Here is a 22,393-nt window from a genome sequence, read left to right on the forward strand (position 1 = left end):
CATAGATGTTGAAATCCCTAAATTTCTTGCAATTGCACTTTGAGAAACGTTGTTCTTAAACTGTTTGACTATTTGCTCACGCAGTTGTGGACAAAGGGGTGTACCTCGCTCCATCCTTTCTTGTGAAAGACTGAGCATTTTTTGGGAAGCTGTTTTTATACCCAATCATGGCATCCACCTGTTCCCAATTATTCTGCACACCTGTGGGATGTTCCAAATAACTGTTTGATGAGCATTCCTCAACTTTATCAGTATTTATTGCCACCATTCCCAACTTCTTTAGTCACAGCTTGCTGGTATCAAATTCTAAAGTTAATGATTATTTGCAAAAAAAAAAAAAAAAAGTTTATCAGTTTGAACATCAAATATGTTGTCTTTGTAGCATATTCAACTGAATATGGGTTGAAAATGATTTGCAAATCATTGTATTCTGTTTATATTTACATCTAACACAATTTCCCAACTTATATGGAAACAGGGTTTGTACATGTTTTTTACTCACAGATAACCGATAACATATTTTTTTGTTTTAATTTGGGCTGTCAAAACGATTTAAATATTTAATCACGATCAATTACATTTTGTTCATATTTAACTCATTATTAATCGCAATCAATCACAAATAGATATTTTTTTTCAGCATTGGTTAATAAGTGTACTCCTGACTGATTATTTTAAGGTTTTGCAATAACATGACTGAACATTTAGTTCAAATGAAATGTTTTGCTTAAAACATTATGCTCTTTTAAATGGCTCGACACAAAATTTTTCTTCTCTTTGTCCATTTCTGCTCGCTAATTATCCCCCGCTTTTGGCTCAACAGTAACTGAACGCAGCTACGCCATCCCAAGCTACGGAATGGGGCGAGGGTCAAAAAGATTGACAGCTCTGATTAATTTCTGTATTACTTGAAAACAAAAACAGTTTTTTGTTTTTTATAAAACGTTTCCCAAACATTTAATAAAGTCAAATACACATAAGGCAACAACAGAAGTATCCAATTTTTCTCTTCTCTTAAATAAATCTGTAAAGCAGTTAAAAATAATAATAATAATGATAAAATAAAAAAATAAAAATATATATATATATATATATTTAAAAAAAATGTAATCGATTAAGAATTGCTAAAAATAAGAATCGCAATTAATCTGATTTTTTTTTTTTTTTTACATTCCTATAATAAATGTATCTGTCAATATATACAACTGTGGTGTGTTTAAGACCCTCGAATAAAGTTAGAACAATAATAATAATAATAATTATGTATTATGATTCGTGTTACCAATTGATGATCATTTTTTTACAAATCAGCTAATCGCTACTTTACACCTTGAAGTAAAATTTGACAGATTTATAGTCATATTTAGGTTAATAATGATTTTAATTCATATTCTGCCCACTTTGTGATACATTTTTTGAAAAAACTTCAAGTGTTTTAAAAAGCTGGTTTGAATGAAATCCATGCAATATTTAGTTTTTTTAGTGCACATAAACATACAAATGTTTGTGTATGAGAAGGCACTGTTGGGTTTAAGGTGGGATAGGAGGCTCCCTCAGGACTCTTGTGTGTGTAATCTTGAGATGTACTCCAATGTAACCTTATATGCACGATCGAAATAAACTCAGACCATTACCAACTGTTTTGGTATGTTATGTTTGACCACAGCAGTCTTTCCATACAGAGTTTCTCGGGTTTCTTCCGGTGGGACACAATAAAATACAGTGATACCTGCACCATTTTATACTTGAGATACAAGCCGTCTTTTTGTATTTCTTTAAGTTGCGAGCGTAATTTGAGGTAAAAGCATTTTCACCCTTAAGTAGAGCAATATTTGTAACAGGGTTGTGGCGTTTAAGCAATAAAAAAATAATATATTGTCGCAGGTTGTTGTTACTGCTTCATTTACATAAGAAACAAACATAAGTTTGGATTGGACTTTGACATTCACGTTTGAGCGCAGCTCAGAAATCGACAAAATTGTACCCCATCCCCGTCAGAACTAAGAAAGTTAGTGCAAAAGTGAAGAAACGGATGACCGAATTAGAGAAACAAACCATTAAAAAAGGTGTGCTTGAAGGTCAATCAATCAATCAATGTTTATTTATATAGCCCCAAATCACAAATGTCTCAAAGGACTGCACAAATCATTACGACTACAACATCCTCGGAAGAAACCATAAAAGGGCAAGGAAAACTCACACCCAGTGGGCAGGGAGAATTCACATCCAGTGGGACGCCAGTGACAATGCTGACTATGAGAAACCTTGGAGAGGACCTTAGATGTGGGCAACCCCCCCCCCCCCACCCTCTAGGGGACCGAAAGCAATGGATGTCGAGCGGGTCTAACATGATACTGTGAAAGTTCAATCCATAGTGGCTCCAACACAGCCGCGAGAGTTCAGTTCAAGCGGATCCAAGACTGCAGCGAGAGTCCCGTCCACAGGAAACCATCTCAAGCGGATCAGCAGCGTAGAGATGTCCCCAACCGATACAGGCGAGCGGTCCATCCTGGGTCCCGACGAGCGGTCCATCCTGGGTCTCGACTCTGGACAGCCAGTACTTCATCCATGGTCATCGGACCGGACCCCCTCCACAAGGGAGGGGGGGACATAGGAGAAAGAAAAGAAGCGGCAGATCAACTGGTCTAAAAAGGAGGTCTATTTAAAGGCTAGAGTATACAGATGAGTTTTAAGGTGAGACTTAAATGCTTCTATTGAGGTAGCATCTCGAACTGTTACCGGGAGGGCATTCCAGAGTACTGGAGCCCGAACGGAAAACGCTCTATAGCCCGCAGACTTTTTTGGGGCTCTAGGAATCACTAATAAGCCGGAGTCTTTTGAACGCAGATTTCTTGCCGGGACATATGGTACAATACAATCGGCAAGATAGGCTGGAGCTAGACCGTGTAGTATTTTATACGTAAGTAGTAAAACCTTAAAGTCACATCTTAAGTGCACAGGAAGCCAGTGCAGGTGAGCCAGTACAGGCGTAATGTGATCAAACTTTCTTGTTCTTGTCAAAAGTCTAGCAGCCGCATTTTGTACCAACTGTAATCTTTTAATGCTAGACATGGGGAGACCCGAAAATAATACGTTACAGTAATCGAGACGAGACGTAACAAACGCATGGATAATGATCCCGGCGTCTTTAGTGGACAAAATGGAGCGAATTTTAGCGATATTACGGAGATGAAAGAAGGCCGTTTTAGTAACGCTTTTAATGTGTGACTCAAAGGAGAGAGTTGGGTCGAAGATAATACCCAGATTTTTTACAGAGTCACCTTGTTTTATTATTTGGTTGTCAAATGTCAAAGTTGTATTATTAAATAGAGGTCGGTGTCTAGCAGGACCGATAATCAGCATTTCCGTTTTTTTGGCATTAAGTTGCAAAAAGTTAGCGGACATCCATTGTTTAATTTCATTAAGACACGCTTCCAACTGACTACAGTCCGGCGTGTTGGTCAGCTTTAGGGGCATGTAGAGTTGGGTGTCATCAGCATAACAGTGAATGCCAAGAGTGTGCAAAGCAGTAATCAGAGCAAAGGGCGACTATTTTGAAGAAACTCGAATAGAAAACATGTTTTCCATTATTTCAAGTACATAACTCCACGTGTTCATTGCCCAGTCGCGTGCAAGTGTGTTTGATATGATATGGCTCTCACGGAAATACATTTTGAAATATTTGGCTTTCATGGCTCTCTCAGCCAAAAAGGTTCCCGACCCATGTTTTAAACATTAATTGATTCATTTGAATGTTTCGCAAACAATGTTGAAATCCTGCAACAGTCAGTTCACATACGCGGTTCCAGCAGGACCAGACGGACATTATAAGCGACTCGTTTTCGAGGCTTTGTGCTGGCGAAGGTCAGAGTCTTGGAACAAAGACAAATCTCCTCCAAATGTCTCGAGTCAAAAGGGTTGCCAACGCAATATGTCAGGCCGTAAATTACATCCACGGCATGATTGTTCACAAAGTCATTTATGCACAGTTGGATCTCGCTCTCCAAGTCCACAAAGCACATGTAGACTGGTTGGAGAAGGCATTCGACCGTGTCCCTAGGGAAGTCCTGTGGGGAGTGCTCAGAGAGTATGGGGTACCGGACTGTCTTATTGTGGCAGTCCGCTCCCTGTATGATCAGTGTCAGAGCTTGGTCCGCATTGCTGGCAGTAAGTCGGACACGTTTCCAGTGAGGGTTGGACTCCGCCAAGGCTGTCCTTTGTCACCGATTCTGTTCATAACTTTTATGGACAGAATTTCTAGGCGCAGCCAAGGCGTTGAGGGGATCCGGTTTGGTGGCCACGGGATTGGGTCTCTGCTTTTTGCAGATGATGTAGTCCTGATGGCTTCATCTGACCGGGATCTTCAGCTCTCACTGGATCGGTTCGCAGCCGAGTGTGAAGCGACCGGAATGAGAATCAGCACCTCCAAGTCCGAGTCCATGGTTCTCGCCCGGAAAAGGGTGGAGTGCCATCTCCGGGTTGGGGAGGAGACCCTGCCCCAAGTGGAGGAGTTCAAGTACCTGGGAGTCTTGTTCACGAGTGGGGGAAGAGTGGATCGACGTTGTATCTATGGTCATGAGCTTTGGGTCATGACCGAAAGGATAAGATCATGGGTACAAGCGGCCGAAATGAGTTTCCTCCGCCGTGTGGCGGGGCTCTCCCTTAGAGATAGGGTGAGAAGCTCTGCCATCCGGGAGGAGCTCAACGTAAAGCCGCTGCTCCTCCATATCGAGAGGAGCCAGATGAGGTGGTTCGGGCATCTGGTCAGGATGCCACCTGAACGCCTCCCTAGGGATGTGTTTAGGGCACGTCCAGCTGGTAGGAGGCCACGGGGAAGACCCAGGACACGTTGGGAAGACTATGTCTCCCGGCTGGCCTGGGAACTTCTCGGGATCCCCCGGGAAGAGCTGGACGAAGTGGCTGGAGATAGGGAAGTCTGGGCTTCCCTGCTTAGGCTGCTGCCCCCGCGACCCGACCTCGGATAAGCGGAAGATGATGGATGGATGGATGGATGGATCTCGCTCCAAACCGAGATCCACCGACAACGAGGTCAGAGCGTTTCCACTGGGCAACAACGAGCTCACGCCACATCACCATGTTCTAACCTGGTCGAAAGTGCGCTTATTTGGAAGCCTTTCCGTCAAAGCATGCCTCCGTGATGCGCGGCTCCTATTAATATCCAACATAGCAAGAATGAGACCCCGCCCCCCGCAGCCCTACCCCGCACCCGAACCGCTGACTTACCGCCAGTTTGACACCTGATATTCCGTTACAACCTGACAACCTGCTTCACACCCTTTCTGAGCACATGGAATGGTCAGGTCAAGCTGGCCAAACTCGGGTCACAGCAGATGCTTTGCCCATCATCTGCCCGGAGTGGAACACCGCCGATGGCGTTGGCAATATCGCGACACGGAGCACGAACACGAGGATACGACCGCTTTTGTGCATTTAAAAAAATAAATCAATAAATAAAATACGACCCATTCTTACAGTGCTGAGAGACATGTAATGCGTATGATGACAGCAGGCGTGTGTGCACTTTTACCACTTAGGGCAGCACATGCGACCCGTTAAAGGGGAACTGTTACGAAATTGGAGAGTGGATCCCAAGGATGCAGACACGTAGTTTGGTTATAGTTAAATTCTTCCTTTATTTTGGTGGAAGTGGAACGTAGCCAAAAATAAAATTCGATGGTGGAAATACAAAAACACACCATGAAGAATAACTATATCAAACAACCAAAAATAGAACAGAAAACGCTAGACAAAGCTAGGAACAATACAGGCTGGGAAAAAAATACAAAACAGGAGTACAAAGTACAAAATAAGGACGCTACACGAAGCTAGGATAATTTACTTATGTTAGACCCGCTCGACATCCATTGCTTTCCTCCTCTCCAAGGTTCTCATAGTCATCATTGTCACCGACGTCCCACTGGGTCATTATTGTCACCAATGTCCCACTGGGTGTGAGTTTTCCTTGCCCTTATGTGGGCCTACCGAGGATGTCGTAGTGGTTTGTGCAGCCCTTTGAGACACCAGTGATTTAGGGCTATATAAGTAAACATTGATTGATTGATTGATACTTCAAAAACGAAGTAAAACAAAGAAAAAAAATGCTAACTAAAAGCGCTAGACAAGGCTAGGGTATAAATAGGCAAACCTGAGAGGTGCACAAGACAGACTAGAAAGTCTGCGAGTGTGTAGGAGGCCAAGACACATGCGAGTGAAACTTGCAGTGGACACAAAGTTCCGGCACTGACAGGCCGTCAGTACCCAGACTAAATAGGCCACCTTAATCAACTTCAGGTGTGCACGATTGCCCAGCATCAGCTGCACTCCAGACTGTGGGCGAGAGCAAGAGTAAACATGACGTGCAAACCAACACAGAAAAACATTGGAAAATTCAGTTCACCACAGGAACATTATCACCAGACCTATGCTCCCGTCCAAAGGCAAAACCCAGTAACTCAATTTTGGTCCAAACTGAGCTGATAATAATTTTGGAGTTCCAAGGTGATATGCTTTACATTAGTGCTGTGGTTCTCAAACTTTGTTTGTCATCCCCCACTTTGGACAAGGGGGAGTTTTCAAGCCCCACCTGCCCCCATCGCCACAACAGAACGCTAATGCCAAGCTTAACATTTTCAAATTTATTGAACATCAAGTAACATTCAAGTCAGGGTTTCCCAAACATTCATTTATTTGTGGCGGCTCGCCACGAAAGAATTACGGCCGCCACAAATAAAAAAAAAAATAAAAAAATTCGCTCGGGATCTTTCTGTGTGGAGTTTGCATGTTCTCCCCGTGACTGCGTGGGTTCCCTCCAGGTACTCCGGCTTCCTCCCACTTCCAAAGACATGCACCTGGGGATAGGTTGATTGGCAACACTAAATTGGCCCTAGTGTGTGAATGTGAGTGTGAATGTTGTCCGTCTATCTGTGTTGGCCCTGCGATGAGGTGGCGACTTGTCCAGGGTGTATCCCGCCTTCCGCCCGATTGTAGCTGAGATAGGCGCCAGCGCCCCCCGCGACCCCAAAAAGGGAATAAGCGGTAGAAAATGGATGGGATGGATGAAAAAAAAAATTCGGCTTTTGACTCGCTGGACCGCTCTTAAAAGCAATGGGACTCTGTCTGTGAATGGAGCTTGTAGTTACATTTTATATAAATATGTAAATATGATATAAAGTGTTGTAATTATATTCCAACTCCGCATTCTTCTTGGTCATTGCCGCCGCAAGAATATAATAATAAAATTTTTTTTTTAAGTGAAATTCCCTCCCTGTCATGTCTCTATTCCCCGCAGGTGGGGCCCGCCCCATACTTTTAGAAACGCTGCATTAGTGTATGCCAGGGGTGTCGAACTCAAATACAGAGTGGGCCAAAGTGTTAAAACCGAACAAAGTTGTGGGCCAAGGTTGAACAAATTAACCTTTTAATAGGGACCCAAACAAGTTTTGCATTGAATATTGAACAAGCAAGGCTTATATAACTATATAGTGACATGCAAAATCGAGTTTCAAATAATAATAATTAAAAAATATCAATGGCATATCAAATAAAAATTAAATAAAAAATAAAAATTGAATGCCTCTTTTCGGCGGCGGGGTTTGGTGGTAACGGGGGTGTATATTGTAGCGTCCCGGAAGAGTTAGTGCCGCAAGTGGTTCCGGGTATTTGTTCTGTTGTGTTACAGTGTGGATGTTCTCCCAAATTGTTTGTCATTCTTGTTTGGTGTGGGTTCACAGTGTGGCGCATATTTGTAACAGTGCGCACAAGATACATATCTAAAAAAAAAAAATTGTCCCCATGTCCGTTTAGGGTAGGTGTGTCAAACTCATTTTAGCTCAGGGGCCACACAGTGGAAAATCTATTACCAGGTGGGCAGCACATGCGAAATCATGGCATGAGAACTTTCCTCCAGAAGGTCGTATCTTTGTCCATGTGATGTCAGATGAAAACTAAAATTGAGCTGTTTGCCCACAATACCCAGCAATATGTTTGGAGGAGAAATCCTTTAATCCCAGGAACACCACCCTACTGTCAATCATGGTGGTGGTAGTATTATGCTCTGGGTCTGTATTGCTGCCAATGGAACTGGTGTTTTACAGAGAGTGAATGGGACCATGAAAAAGGAGGATTACCTCCAAATTATTTTTACATTGTGGCTTTTTGCTCAATTTTTCCAAATGTACCTTTTTTGATTTTTTGCATGCCAGAAAAAACAAACCACAGTCTGCAAACGGCCTCCGAGCCCCACGTTAGACACCCTTGGGGCTCCGTACATCTGCGATCCCTCCGAGGTTTCTCATTGAGTTTTTCCTTGCCCTGATGTGTGATATAAGCCGAAGAGATGTCCTTGTTTCTTATGCAGCCCTTTGAGACACTTGTGATTAAGGGCTATATAAATAAACTTTGATTAATTGATTGATTTTTTGTCCCAAAAAAAACTTTTTTTTACAGAAAAAACACAAAATATACAATATTTTTCCCACTCGAAAAAATTCAGTCGCATATTTAATTTGAATGGAGCCTTAAATAGGTTAATAATTATTCATTACATCAGTAATTTCAATTCATATTTTTTTTTTTTTAAGCATATTTTTATTTTATTTTTTAAGTCCCACTAAAATGATTGGCGATCCAAAAGGGCTCATAAAAATAAGTTTTTTTTATTGTTTTCATTTTTTTTACTGGTTTTAACACTTAAGTGTATAAATGAACTTCAGATCTATTTGTTGATTGTAAGTTTTAGTTATCATATTTTCATTGCTTTTTTGTTTGTTTTATGCCCTATTTGTCCAAAAAAAAAAAAATAGGTTTCTATATAGCAAACAAAGAAAATAAGCAACAGTTTCCCTACATAATAATTTAAAGTGGAGTTTTTTGATGTGAAGTAATTGGTCAATAATTCACAACAACTTTACATTTTAGTATTTATTATTTTTTTGGAGAATTTACAGCTTTAAAGAAAATAACACCCTGCATGGCAGCAGTCAACATTGTAACTTTTTTTCTCATTACATTTGACCTGATTGCTCTTTTATTCCAATTTTTTATGTTGTTTTGTTGTTGTTTTTTTAATAGTATTTGCAAAATTAGTTGCAGACCTCAAATGGCCCCTGGGTCATCCTTTGGACATCCTTGGGACAAGTGGAATTAAAGAAGGGCAGGATAACTCACTTTCATTCTTTTTGTTTTTCTATCCATGTTCTGCACATGACCTTTTGGATTCTGAGCTGGAACTCGGCTGAGGTTGATACTGCCACCTTCTGGCAAGTTTTAACAATAGCAGATCATTCTGTTTCCTGTTTGTCACTAATTATACCTTTTCGGATTTTGTTTTGATGGGTTTTGTTGCGTTCTGACCCGTTCTTCCTTTGGTCAACACCCCCAGGTTATTTTATGACACATAACCTGGTTTTAAATCAATCAGAGACAGAGGTTGCTCATTTTGATATTTTATAACCAAAGCGCTTTGGGAGATCAATCTAGATACAACATTTCAAAGGCACGGTCCAAATTGATCTAATCCTAAAATGGCAGTTTCTCCCTCCTCACTCACTCTTACCCGCCTCTCTTCTTCTCCTCCCTACCTCGGACAGTTGAGATAACAGATTGTTATGGCTTCATTCCGACATTCCAAATTCAAGGTCTGTGTAAAAGGCTCACACTTTAGCTGTTCTAAAATCTGACTAGGAAATAAAAAGACAACCAAATCCAACAGTTTCCATTACTAAATAAATACAAAACCCTATCAATGCTATCAAAACAATTATAAAACATTATTTTAAGTATTATTACTATTATCCGTCAAAAATTAAGATGTCCAAGAGGATTATTGCAATCTAATAGTGGTTCGGCCTTAAGGTTGTATTTTTGCCTTATCCTTCACTTTAAGCATGAGTAAAAAATGTGTGAAAATGTACTACATACAACTAGAGAAAGACATGATACAATATTACCTGCTCACAGATGCTACCTGGTGGTTGTTTGAGCACACTGCAGCTAGTCCTGGATCATACCACTCCTTACTGTTTCAGTCACACGCAGGATTCTCACAGGAATGAGGCTAAAATACTACCTTACCTACCGTAATTCATTTTTACTTGGTTTGGTTTAACCTGGCACAGAAAGGGTTTTTAAATAGAAACTAAATAATTCTTTATTTATTTTTTTAACAGAAACCCAACTAGGATCCCTATACCAACATCAGAGAACAAGTACAGAGCGCTTTAATGTTTCACTGGTGAGCTTGTTAAGAAGAAAACCGTTCTTAAGAAATTCATTGCTGTGATGTTGTTGTTTTTTAGATCTTATAAAGTTTGCCTTCCATTCCTATAAACCACCAAACTGAGGAAAATGTATAATTTCTTGGAAATATGAATCAGTATAGATCAACTATACAGTAACTGTGACTCCTGGCACCTCTAATATCGCCATGGTAACCACGATTTGAGTCAGTCCAAGGCAATTAACTCTAAAATATCACGAACCCCGAACACCTTTATAACACTTTTGACATTTTACTCAAATTAGTGTGGAAAAACTCAACTCTTTCTTTTAGTCACTGATTTTCTGTCCGACCCCATATTGAGTTAAAGTTGGTATGGTATTTATATTCACCTTTGTATGAAGTACAGTAACTCCAAATAGCCTACAATAAACGGATACACACACTTGTTGACTCACACGTCCTCCCCTCACCGGACCCAAAACCCCCCACTCCAAATGTCCGGCACCTCGAGTTATGGTTGCGTGTATTTTCAATGTACGTTCATTGTTAAGAAGGTTAAAAACAAAACAAATTGCAGAGAGAGCATGAGTCCACTTTTTATCCATACAGTAGATTTATCAGATTTAAATTCTGTGTCAAAAGTGTGCCATTTGCAGCCCACAGCTAATGTTTTAAAGGCCCACGGCACATTCTAAATATACTATTAAATTAAACAAAAACATAACAAAAGTGAATAAAAAAAACTTAAAGGTTAAATGTAATTTAGAAAAAAGTTGCAATGTTGAGTAATAAAACAAAGCAGTTTTTTTTCTCTTTCAAACTGTCATTGCTCAAAACATAAACATATGTAGAGTATATGTAGTATATGAATAATATATTTATATTATATATATACTATATATATAATACATTGTATATATTATATTATTTATTATTATTTTTGTCTATTGTGAGCAAACTGTGGTGCTGAATTTCCCCCAGGGATCAATGAAGTACTTTCTATTCTATTCAAAAATATTGAATCAAAATCAATCTTATTATGAATTATTGACCTATCCAAGGTTCCCATTACTTCACATCAAATATTCCACTAAGAAAAATATTTTTGGTGGAAGATTTTGCAAATTTGGTAAATAAATAACCAAAAAATGTGTATTTTGTTGTTTTCTTACTGCACCGAAAATGAACCGAACCGTGACCTCTAAACCCAAGTACGTACCGAACTGAAATTTTTGTGTACCGTTACACCCTTAATATATATATATATATATATATATATATATATATATATATATATATATATATATATATATATATATATGTATATGTACATTAGGTCAGGAAAAAACTCAGAGGCTATTTCATCCCTACAAGCCTGTTTCGCAGGTTTCCCTGCTCTTAAGGGGATTTTATATACTTCAATAAAGTATACTTCTATATATTTCAACAAGCCTGTTTCACAGGTTTTCTCTACTCTTCAGGAGATTTTAAATACTTCTATAAAATCCCCTGAAGAGCAGGGAAACCTGAGAAACAGGCTTGTTGGGATGAAATAGGCTCTGTGTTTTTTGTGATTGAATCTTCATCTAAACTGAATTATACGTATCAGTATAGTCACTTTTGGACTCCTTTGGTCAGCTCAGCTTAGATTAATTAATCCATCATTTTAATATTATTCACCATTTTTTGAGTAGTCCTCACCATGTTCTACATAGGGTGGATAGTTGACATAAATTGGAACAAGAGATGATACAATATTACCTGGATTTTATATACTTCAATAAAGTATACTTTTATATACTTCAAAAAGCTTGTTTCACAGGTTTTCCCTGCTCTTCGGGAGATTTTATATACTTCAATAAAATCCCCTAAAGAGCAGGGAAACCTGCGAAACAGGCTTGTAGGGATGAAATAGGCTCTGTGTTTGTTGTGATTGAATTTTCATCCAAACGGAATTATTAGTCTCAGTATAGTCACTTTTGGACTCCTTTGGTCAGCTCAGTTTAGATTAATTAATCTATCATTTTAATGTTATTCACCATTTTTTGAGTAGTCCTCACCATGTTCTACATTGGGTGGATAGTTGACATAAATTGGAACAAGAGGTGGTGCCGAAACATAAAAACAGGAGATATACACCACCAATTTTTCCCTGTATAACGATGGGGCATGTGTATGTTGGTAAACATCACTCTCTGATGGCCTTAAGAGCAGTGCTGGCTATCGGGTTGGTAGCTCGGGCTTTTTAGCTCCAAAGGTAGCGTGCTCGTCTCTCATGCCGGCGATCCAAGTCCCAGTCCTTGGTGTAACAGAAAAACCGGGACCGAACTAGCCGGGTTACACCTTTACATTATTAGAAGGGTCATGATCCATGGCCTGGATCATGATTTGTTTAGTTATATTCTGTTAGTTTTGGACTCCCTTAGTTCCTGTTTTGTGCACCTCGGGGTTTGTTTTGGTTTCCATGGGGATTAATTGGGTTCACCTGCCTCTGGGTAGTGGTTGGCACGCTCACCTGCTGTCGACCACTATTCAGAGAGATATTTATCCACCTTTTTCGCCACGCTCAGTCCAGCTTCATTGGTTGCTTCATGCAACAAGTTACGTTTGGTTATTCCCATGATTCTTGATTCCTGTTCCTGGGCTAAGCTTCGCCATAGCTTCCCATGCTATCGGCCCGCTTTTCTGTTTATTCTGGTTTTCTTGATTGATTTATGGAAAATAAATATTCTCCTGCCTCATGCCTTTGTCCGGAGTTGTCCGTCTGCATCCCGGGAGAACAACCCCGCATTAAGATGTGACCCGCACGCTACAAAAACTAAATATACTGAATTATTAACTAGTTTTTAAAAAGGAAAACAAAACAAAAAACAAGAAAAAAATATTTACTTTTCAAGTTTAGTTCATGTACATTTCCCAGCATAATTAGGTCAGCGGAAATTGCACCAATAAAACTCAAAATCAGACAGCAAAGTGTTTGCATTTGTGTAGGTTTCCTCAGAGGATGTCCACTCGAGCAAAGGACTGGTCAGTCCCAAGACTGTTCTCCACAAACACTTCGTACATTCCAGTATCTGCCAGTCGGGCTTTTTTTATGGTCAAAATTGTGTTGGTGTCGCCGACATCATAGAATACCCTGCAAGACAATAATAGTACTGAATTACAAGTGGTAAGTATGTGGTTTTATTTATGAGGTGGATATAATCATACTGATCACTAGTAGTGTCCCGAAGCAACTTGATCACTTCTATTACAAGACTGATACTGGAGCTTTCAGTATTGGGCGATACCGACATTGATCCGATATTAAAACGAAACATTAATACTTGTAATAGTTTATGTTGTTAAATGTTAGAAATCAGGCAAAAATCAGGTAAAATTTAAAAAATAAATATGTAAAATACAAAAAACACTAACATATATATTACCATAATTTCCGGACTCTAAGGCGCACTTAAAATATTTTTTGTCTTCTCAAAACTCGATAGTACGCCCTATAATCCGGTGCACCTAATATACAGAATATTTCTTGTTTTGCTTACCGAACTCGAAGCTTTTTTTTTGGGTACATGGTGAAATGATAAATTTGACCAGTAGATGGCAGTCAAACATAAAAGATGCGTTTGGACTGCAATATGATGGCAGTCACACAAAAGAGATACGTGTAAAATGCAATATGACTCAAGTAAATGACACCAACATTTTATATGTTCCATTGAAAATATAGAACAATACACCCGGTGCTCAAAAATGTTTTAATACGACTTTGGTAAGCTATGAAGCCGCAGCGCTTGATAGGTGGTACTGGGCTTTAACATACGAGTATTATTAGGTGTGTGTGTATAAGGTTAAACATATTATCTGGAGTTTTGTTTCACAATATTATGCAAAAGCACCTTTTCGTACCTTCTGGTACCTGCTGATCTGTATTTGGGATTTGCATCACTCCTGAAAAATTGCGCAGGCCCGCCTTTGTAGTCTGTGTCGACCTCGTAGTGGATAAGCTTCTTCTTTTTCTCTATCTTCTTGTTATGGGACATTCATCCTCTGCTGTTGCCATTTCTAATATAAAGTACTGTAAATTTCTTACTTATATCTGTCAGTAAACCCGCCATGAAAGCGCTAAAACATACCGGTGTGGTGAGTTTACATTAATCACCCAAGGAACTTTAGATCTTAGAGAGTTCCGGTCGGACGGTTTTTCACGGGATTGTTATTGCACTAGTGAGCCACGGATGAGGAGATGCTGCTCCGTTGTTGATTTAAGTAATGTCTGAATGTCATTAAAACAGTTAAATCCATCTTTTGACACTTCTTTCACTCCCGTCCTTGCACGCTACACCGCTACAACAAAGATGACGGGGAGAAGACGCTGCCGAAGGTGAGCCACGTAAAAAGGACTGACGCGACTGTTTTTTTGTTGTTGTTCTTTTAACTGTGTCGCACAAAATCAAATTAGACACGAAGTGATTTTAAAACCGAAGATATTAGTTTAGCGTGTCCAACCAGATACCTGTCGTCTTCTTCAATGTCATCTCCGTCCTTGAGCCAGGCAACGTCTGGGGGGGGCGCCCCCCTTATGTCAGCCTTGAGCACCACGGTTGTTCCCCTCTTGGCTTTCAAGTTTTCTGGTCCTTTGGAAACCTTGGCAGGGACTCAAAGACCACGGTTTAATAAACACGATGTACACAGGTTCTTGCATAACATCACAACGAAGCCCTCTTTCAATAGTTATCATGTATAAAAGTCAAGTTGAAAAAATACCTTAAGCTTTAGCTTGATTTATTTCAAGTCACTTGACTTAAAAATTGGCAAATTTGTGAAAAAATTTAACATCAATTCCTTAAGTTGGCCTAAATTAGCAAAATTACAAAAAAAAGTGGCACGTCTAATTAAAAAACAACAACAATTTAACTTTTTATCCCAATTGACCAATTCGGGCGACTGGCTTTTACGTTGTAATTGTGTATTCGTCCATTAGATGGTGCTACATTTTGCCCATTTCACACCTATAAAAAAAGTGTGCATATTTTTCATTGTTTATAAACATAGTAAAATAGTGGCGCAATGTAAACATGATGGCTTTTAAGTGCAATAATCCCCAAACTATAATATGTGTGTGTATATACAAACCCCGTTTCCATATGAGTTGGGAAATTGTGTTGGATGTAAATATAAACGGAATACAATGATTTTCAAATCCTTTTCAACCCGTAACACGTGCTGAATGTGGCTTGGCACTGTCTTGCTGAAATAAGCAGGGGCGTCCATGAAAAAGACGGCGCCTAGATGGCAGCATATGTTGTTCAAAAACCTGTATGTACCTTACAGCATTAATGGTGCCTTCACAGATGTGTAAGTTACAAATGCCTTGGACACTAATGCACCCCCATAGCATCACAGATGCTGGCTTTTGAACTTTGCGTCGATAACAGTCTGGATGGTTTGCTCCCCCTTTGGTCCGGATGACACGATGTCGAATATTTCCAAAAACAATTTGAAATGTGGACTCGTCAGACCACAGAAAACTTTTTCACTTTGCATCAGTCCATCTTAGATGATCTCAGGCCCAGAGAAGCCGGCGACGTTTCTGTATGTTGTTGATAAATGGCTTTCGATTTGCATAGTGGAGCTTTAACTTGCACTTACAGATGTAGCGACAAACTGTATTTAGTGACAGCGGTTTTCTGAAGTGTTCCTGAGCCCATGTGGTGATATCCTTTAGAGATTGTTGTCGGTTTTTGATACAGTGGAGTCCGAGGGATCGAAGGTCACGGTCATTCAATGTTGGTTTCCGGCCATCCCGCTTACGTGGAGCAATTTTTCCAGATTTTTTTAACCTTTTGATGATATTATGGACCGTAGATAATGAAATCCGTAAATTTCTTGCAATTGCACTTTGAGAAATGTTGTTCTTAAACTGTTTGACTAATTGCTCACGTAGTTGTGGACAAAGGGGTGTACCTCGCCCCATCCTTTCTTGTGAAGAACTGAGCATTTTTTGGGAAGCTGTTTTTATACCTAATCATGGCACCCACCTGTTCCCAATTAGCCTGCACACCTCTGGGATGCTCCAAATAAGTGTTTGATGAGCATTCCTCAACTTTATCAGTATTTATTGCCACCTTTCCCAACTTCTTTGTCACATGTTGCTGGCATCAAATTCTAAAGTTGATTATTATTTGCAAAAAAAAAATGTTACTCAGTTTGAACATCAAATATGTTGTCTTTGTAGCATATTCAACTGAATATGGGTTGAAAATCATTGTATTCCGTTTATATTTACATCTAACACAGTTTTCCAATTTATATGGAAAAGGGGTTTGTATTTTACATTATAATCTCAAGTCATTTTAAGGCTGACTTGTTTACAGCATTTTGGGGAAACTGGCATTGAAAAAGATATTTGAAAAACCTCTTGAGGGCGAATCAAATCAAATACTAATTTGACAGCAATAATACGTACCTTCCACTAGAATACAAGCTAATCCTGATGTCTGCCCGAACGGATTCTTAATGTTGACTGTATATTTGCCCAGATCTGCAAGTACCCCGTCTCGAACCACCAGTGCCACAAAATCTGGATCTTCGAAAACGTAACGGTACTTGGGACCATCCTTTAATTCCTTTCCGTCCTTGTACCAGGTGATGAACGGATCTGGGAAAGCGCTAACTCTGCACTCCAGCTTTGCTGCACTGCCTTCAACAAGAACCACATCTTTGAGCTCCTGTAAGATCTTAGGAGGGCCTTTCTCTCGCATCTCTTTTCGGGACCTTCGAGAAAACGAAAGGAAGAAAACAGAACAAGAGTCACCTGTGCAAAAAATGCCTTTCAAAATGGTCAATGTTTGTAGGTTTGGTCTGTGATAAATAAACAATAAAAGGGTATGGCAAACTATAGTCTTCAGATTAAGGCCCCTCAAACCATTGTCTTGTGAATCTTGTGAGTAGTATTAAAACTACTGAATTTGTAACATTGGATAAGCAATACTATGGGAGTAGAATTGTCTCACCTCAACTTATATGCATCAAAATGATATTAATACATGTGCATATATTAATAAATATACAAATACAAATGTGATATACAAATAAATAAATAATTTGGAAATATATACAAATAAAATTTATAAATATAAAAATATGACATACAAATAAATCAACAATTTGTATGAGTAAACGTTTATTTGTAAATATATTTTTGAGATTTGAATGTAAATATGCTTGATTTTGTGCGTGTATTAATAAATATACAAATTCAAATGTGATATAAAAATAAATAAATAATTTTTACAAACAAACACGTATTTGTGAATATATTTTTGATATTTGGAAATATATACAAATACAATTTATAAATATGAAAATGTGACGTACAAATAAATCAACAATTTGTATGAGTAAACGTTTATTTGTAAATATATTTTTGAGATTTGGATGTTAACATGCTTGATTTTGTACATGTATTAATAAATATACAAATACAAATGTGATACACAAATAAATAATTTGTACAAACAAACGTGTATTTGTGAATATATTTTGGGGATTTGGAAATATTTACAAATAAAATGTATAAATATAAAAATATGACATACAAATAAATCAACAATTAGTATTTATAAACGTTTATTTGTAAATATATTTTGGAGATTTGAATGTAAATATGCTTGATTTTGTGTTTGTATTTGTATTGAATTTGGATATGTGGATCGCTTTTTTGCTTTTGTGTCGATGAGACATTCCTCCCACAAACCAGATGCACAAATAAATGTGACCTAAACACTCCCCTGAACAACCAGCAGAGGGCACTGCAGCCAGAGCGGTCTGGGTCACAGGCCATTATATGCATTATATGCGAAATGCCCGGAGTTCTCTGCAGAAAAACAATCCACGTCTTTACGAGAGCTTGCTAATGTTAGCGTTGTATAAGCTAATGCTAATTCATCCAGTTAATCTGTAAGACCGTGCAAGCTGCTTATTTTATTGTATCAATGCCGTGTAATGACCTTGTCCGGATGTAGATACTGATCTATTATCAGTGCGATCCGTGTCAAACCATCATCATATATCTATCATCACATGACCCTCCCTAGTGTGGCTCTGATCGGCTCGCCAGTGTCTGACTGTGTCTGTGACCCAGACCGCTCTGGCTGCAGTGCCCTCTGCTGGTGGTTCAGGGGAGTGTGTAGGTCACATTTATGTGTGCTTCTGGTTTGTGAGAGGAATGTCTCATCGACACAGAAGCAAAAAAGCGATCGACATATGCAAATTCAATACAAATACAAATTCAAAATCAAGCATATTTATATTCAAATCTCAAAAATATATTTAGAAATACACGTTTATTTATACAAATTATTGATTTATTTGTATGTCAAACTTTTATACTAATACATTTTATTTGTATAAATTTTCAAATCTCAAATTATATTTACAAATATGCGTTTATTTATACAATGTATTTATTTATTTGTATATCACATTTGTAATTGTATTTGTATATGTATTAGTATATGCATATGTATTAATATCATATTGATATATATAAGTTGACGTGAGACAATTTTACTTCCATACAATACCTTTTCTAAAAGTCTATGTCAGAGATCACTAACTATCGTAAAGGACCAGAGTCTTTTTTTGGATTTTAGGTTTTGAACGGTACAGCTTTAATAAAGCTATCTCACATGATACTTTTCAGTAAATCAAATCAGTGCAGTCTATGACCCTAGCATCATATTGAGTATTTTATTGATTATGGGATAAGCAGCAGAAAACGGATGGATGATACTTTTTCGTCACTTATTGTTTGTCTTTGGTACACTAATGAGTATATTTTAGGCCATTGGTTCTTTGTTTTATTTTTGCAAAAATGTACACAGTATATCTATTTTTATATTTCTATTTTTATCTTTGGTATGAAAATTCCATCCATCAATCCATCATCTTCCGCTTATCCGAGGTCGGGTCGCGGGGGCAGCAGCCTAAGCAGGAAGTCTGGGCTTCCCTCTCCCCAGCCACTTCGTCCAGCTCTTCCCGGGGGATCCCGAGGCGTTCCCAGGCCAGCCGGGAGACATAGTCTTCCCAACCTGTCCTGGGTCTTCCCCGTGGCCTCCTACCGGTTGGACGTGCCCTAAACACCTCCCTAGGGAGGCGTTCGGGTGGCATCCTGACCAGATGCCCGAGCCACCTCATCTGGCTCCTCTCGATGTGGAGGATAAGCAGCTTTACTTTGAGCTCCTCCCGGATGCCAGAGCTTCTCACCCTATCTCTAAGGGAGAGCCCCGCCACACGGCGGAGGAAACTCATTTCGGCCGCTTGTACCCGTGATCTTATCCTTTCGGTCATGACCCAAAGCTCATGACCATAGGTGAGGATGGGAACGTAGATCGACCGGTAAATTGAGAGCTTTGCCTTCCGGCTCAGCTCCTTCTTCACCACAACGGCTCGATACAACGTCCGCATTACTGAAGACGTCGCACCGATCCGCCTGTCGATCTCACGATCCACTCTTCCCCCACTCGTGAACAAGACTCCTAGGTACTTGAACTCCTCCACTTGGGGCAGGGTCTCCTCCCCAACCTGGAGATGGCATTCGACCCTTTTCCGGGCGAGAACCATGGACTCGGACTTGGAGGTGCTGATTCTCATTCCGGCCGCTTCACACTCCACTGCGAACCGATCCAGTGAGAGCTGAAGATCCCGGGCAGATGAAGCCATCAGGACCACATCATCTGGGAAAAGCATAGACTTAATCCCGTGGCCACCAAACCGGAACCCCTCAACGCCTTGACTGCGCCTAGAAATTCTGTCCATAAAAGTTATGAACAGAATCGGTGACAAAGGACAGCCTTGGCGGAGTCCAACCCTCACTTGAAACGATTCCGACTTACTGCCAGCAATGCGGACCAAGCTCTGACACCAATCATACAGGGAGCGGACCGCCATAATAAAACAGTCCGGTACCCCATACTCTCTGAGCACTCCCCACAGGACTTCCCGAGGGACACGGTCGAATGCCTTCTCCAAGTCCACAAAGCACATGTAGACTGGTTGGGCAAACTCCCATGCACCCTCAAGAACTCTCCAGAGAGTATAGAGCTGGTCCACAGTTCCACGACCGGGACGAAAACCACACTGTTCCTCCTAAATCCGAGGTTCGACTATTCGGCGTAGCCTCCTCTCCAGTACACCTGAATAAACCTTACCGGGAAGGCTGAGGAGTGTGTGAAAATTATGTCACAAAAGTTATTAGTATTTTTTTGGTTCTTTGTTGTTGCTATTTTTGTATTATGACAATTTATTATTGGATCACGTTGTACTGCAATTTAATCTTTTGTTTTGTTGTTGTGTGATGTTTTTTGCCTGGACCCCAGGAAGAATAGTCTCCACTGCGGTGTAGACTAATGGGGATCCTTAATAAACTAAACAAAATCAGGACAGATTCTTTACCTGGACCTATTCCAATTTTAGTCTCACAAACACCTTTGCAGATTCGTGGGCACAAGAAACGTTTGACATCATTATCAATACTGGAATATTTCGGTACCTGTGGCCGCGATACGAGGCCTGGATTCGAACGGCAGCTTCCTGGACCTGAGGGTCGTTGATGTCCAGATTGCACCCAGAAGGAGGTGAACTCCTTGCTTTGGACATCTGCAGTAGAAACAACATTGCAATTTTAAACATTTCAGTGAAGTTCTTGGGGAAGTTATCACTTACTCTGCAGATGCTGTCGTTTCCAGCTCTCTCCGATCATGAAACTGAATTTGGGGCCTACCGAGTCTTATATCTTGACGGTCAGGAGGGGTAACATCTAAGCCTTTCATCGCCAAACATGGCATGCCTTTTTTGGATATCAGAGAACACTCCACAGTCCTGGTACTGGTTTTTTGAAGACTGACAACAAATGTTACATCACATTCCTCTCCTTTTTTAGCCTTCGTATGAAATACTCCTGAGAATCCTTGGAACAGCAAATGGTTTCGTTAATGGATGTTGGAAATGGAATGTTAATTGTCCGGGGTTTGAAATGTGCATATAATGATTTTTCTCTCCGCTCCTTTAAAAGGTATTCACCGTCAACACTGGTCTGCAGTTACTGTTTATTCAGTCTACTGTGGGAGAACAGTCCCACAGATTATATTTGTCGAGTTTTCTTTATTGCACAGCCTGCATTCATGCCCGTATCCATGCCAAAACAGTTCACAAAATAAAAGGCAGAAGCAGTAACAGTCACTCAATAAATTAACAAATGTGAACCAGACAGAGAAGTCGCATTCTTTAACCATATTTGCAAAAACAATGCATTAAATTGACAAAATGTTGTCTTTATGAGACTAAGGGCGTACTTACATTGGCCAATCGTACCGCGCTCAGTCGTATTTCACTTGGAATATATGGACCACGGCGTGGAAGTCAAAGGATAACCGTTTTGCGAAAGCTCTTTGCAAATCATTTATGATAAGCCACCCATTTTTTTTTTCAGAAAATAAATAAAATACAAGGACTCAAAACGAAAAAAAACCCTAGCATACTCACTGACTCACACATACAAACACCGTTTCCATATGAGTTGGGAAATTGTTAGATGTGAACATAAACGGAATACAATGATTTGCAAATCATTTTCAACCCATATTCAGTTGAATATGCCACAAAGACAACAAATTTGATGTTCAAACTGATAAACATTTTGTTTTTTTGCAAATAATCATTAACTTTAGAATTTGATGCCAGCAACACGTGACAAAGAAGTTGGGAAAGGTGGCAATAAATACTGATAAAGTTGAGGAATGCTCATTAAACACTTATTTGGAACATCCCACAGGTGTGCAGGCTAATTGGGAACAGGTGGGTGCCATGATTGGGTATGAAAACAGCTTCCCAAAAAACTGCTCAGTCTTTCACAAGAAAGGACACTCCTTTGTCCACAACCGTGTGAGCAAATAGTCAAACAGTTTAAGAACAACGTTTCTCAAAGTGCAATTGCAAGAAATTTAGGAATTTCAACATCTACGGTCCATAATATCATCAAAAAGTTTAGAGAATCTGGAGAAATCACTCCCCGTAAGCGGCATGGCCGGAAACCAACATTGGATGACCAATACCTTCGATCCCTCAGACGGCACTCTATCAAAAACTGACATC

At 39.7% G+C, this 22,393-nt stretch overlaps 1 protein-coding gene across 1 annotated transcript; it reads right to left on the reverse strand.

Annotated features, from left to right (window-relative positions):
- Positions 1–13,117: 13,117 nt before the first annotated feature.
- On the reverse strand, positions 13,118–21,185 carry LOC133564253 (SPEG neighbor protein-like). Its single transcript, XM_061918439.1, has 5 exons — positions 20,966–21,185; positions 20,793–20,899; positions 16,707–17,014; positions 14,754–14,895; positions 13,118–13,376 (listed from the first exon to the last, which is right to left on the reverse strand). Exons 2-5 carry the CDS (start codon positions 20,897–20,899, stop codon positions 13,238–13,240), a joined length of 696 nt encoding a protein of 231 aa, XP_061774423.1. The 5' UTR covers positions 20,966–21,185; the 3' UTR covers positions 13,118–13,237.
- Between the last annotated feature and the right edge of the window lie 1,208 nt (positions 21,186–22,393).

The sequence above is a fragment of the Nerophis ophidion genome, linkage group LG13 (assembly GCF_033978795.1).
Source record: "Nerophis ophidion isolate RoL-2023_Sa linkage group LG13, RoL_Noph_v1.0, whole genome shotgun sequence".
Taxonomy (NCBI): domain Eukaryota; kingdom Metazoa; phylum Chordata; class Actinopteri; order Syngnathiformes; family Syngnathidae; genus Nerophis; species Nerophis ophidion.

Bases quoted from the DNA above. Each gene is read 5' to 3' on its own strand.
- LOC133564253 (XM_061918439.1), bottom strand. From the start codon at position 20,899: ATGTCCAAAGCAAGGAGTTCACCTCCTTCTGGGTGCAATCTGGACATC. The intron at 17,015-20,792 runs GTACCGAAATAT...GTTTTCTCGAAG, and splicing joins GCCTCGTATCGCGGCCACAG to GTCCCGAAAAGAGATGCGAG. The intron at 14,896-16,706 runs GTACGTATTATT...GTGGTCTTTGAG, and splicing joins AGCTTGTATTCTAGTGGAAG to TCCCTGCCAAGGTTTCCAAA.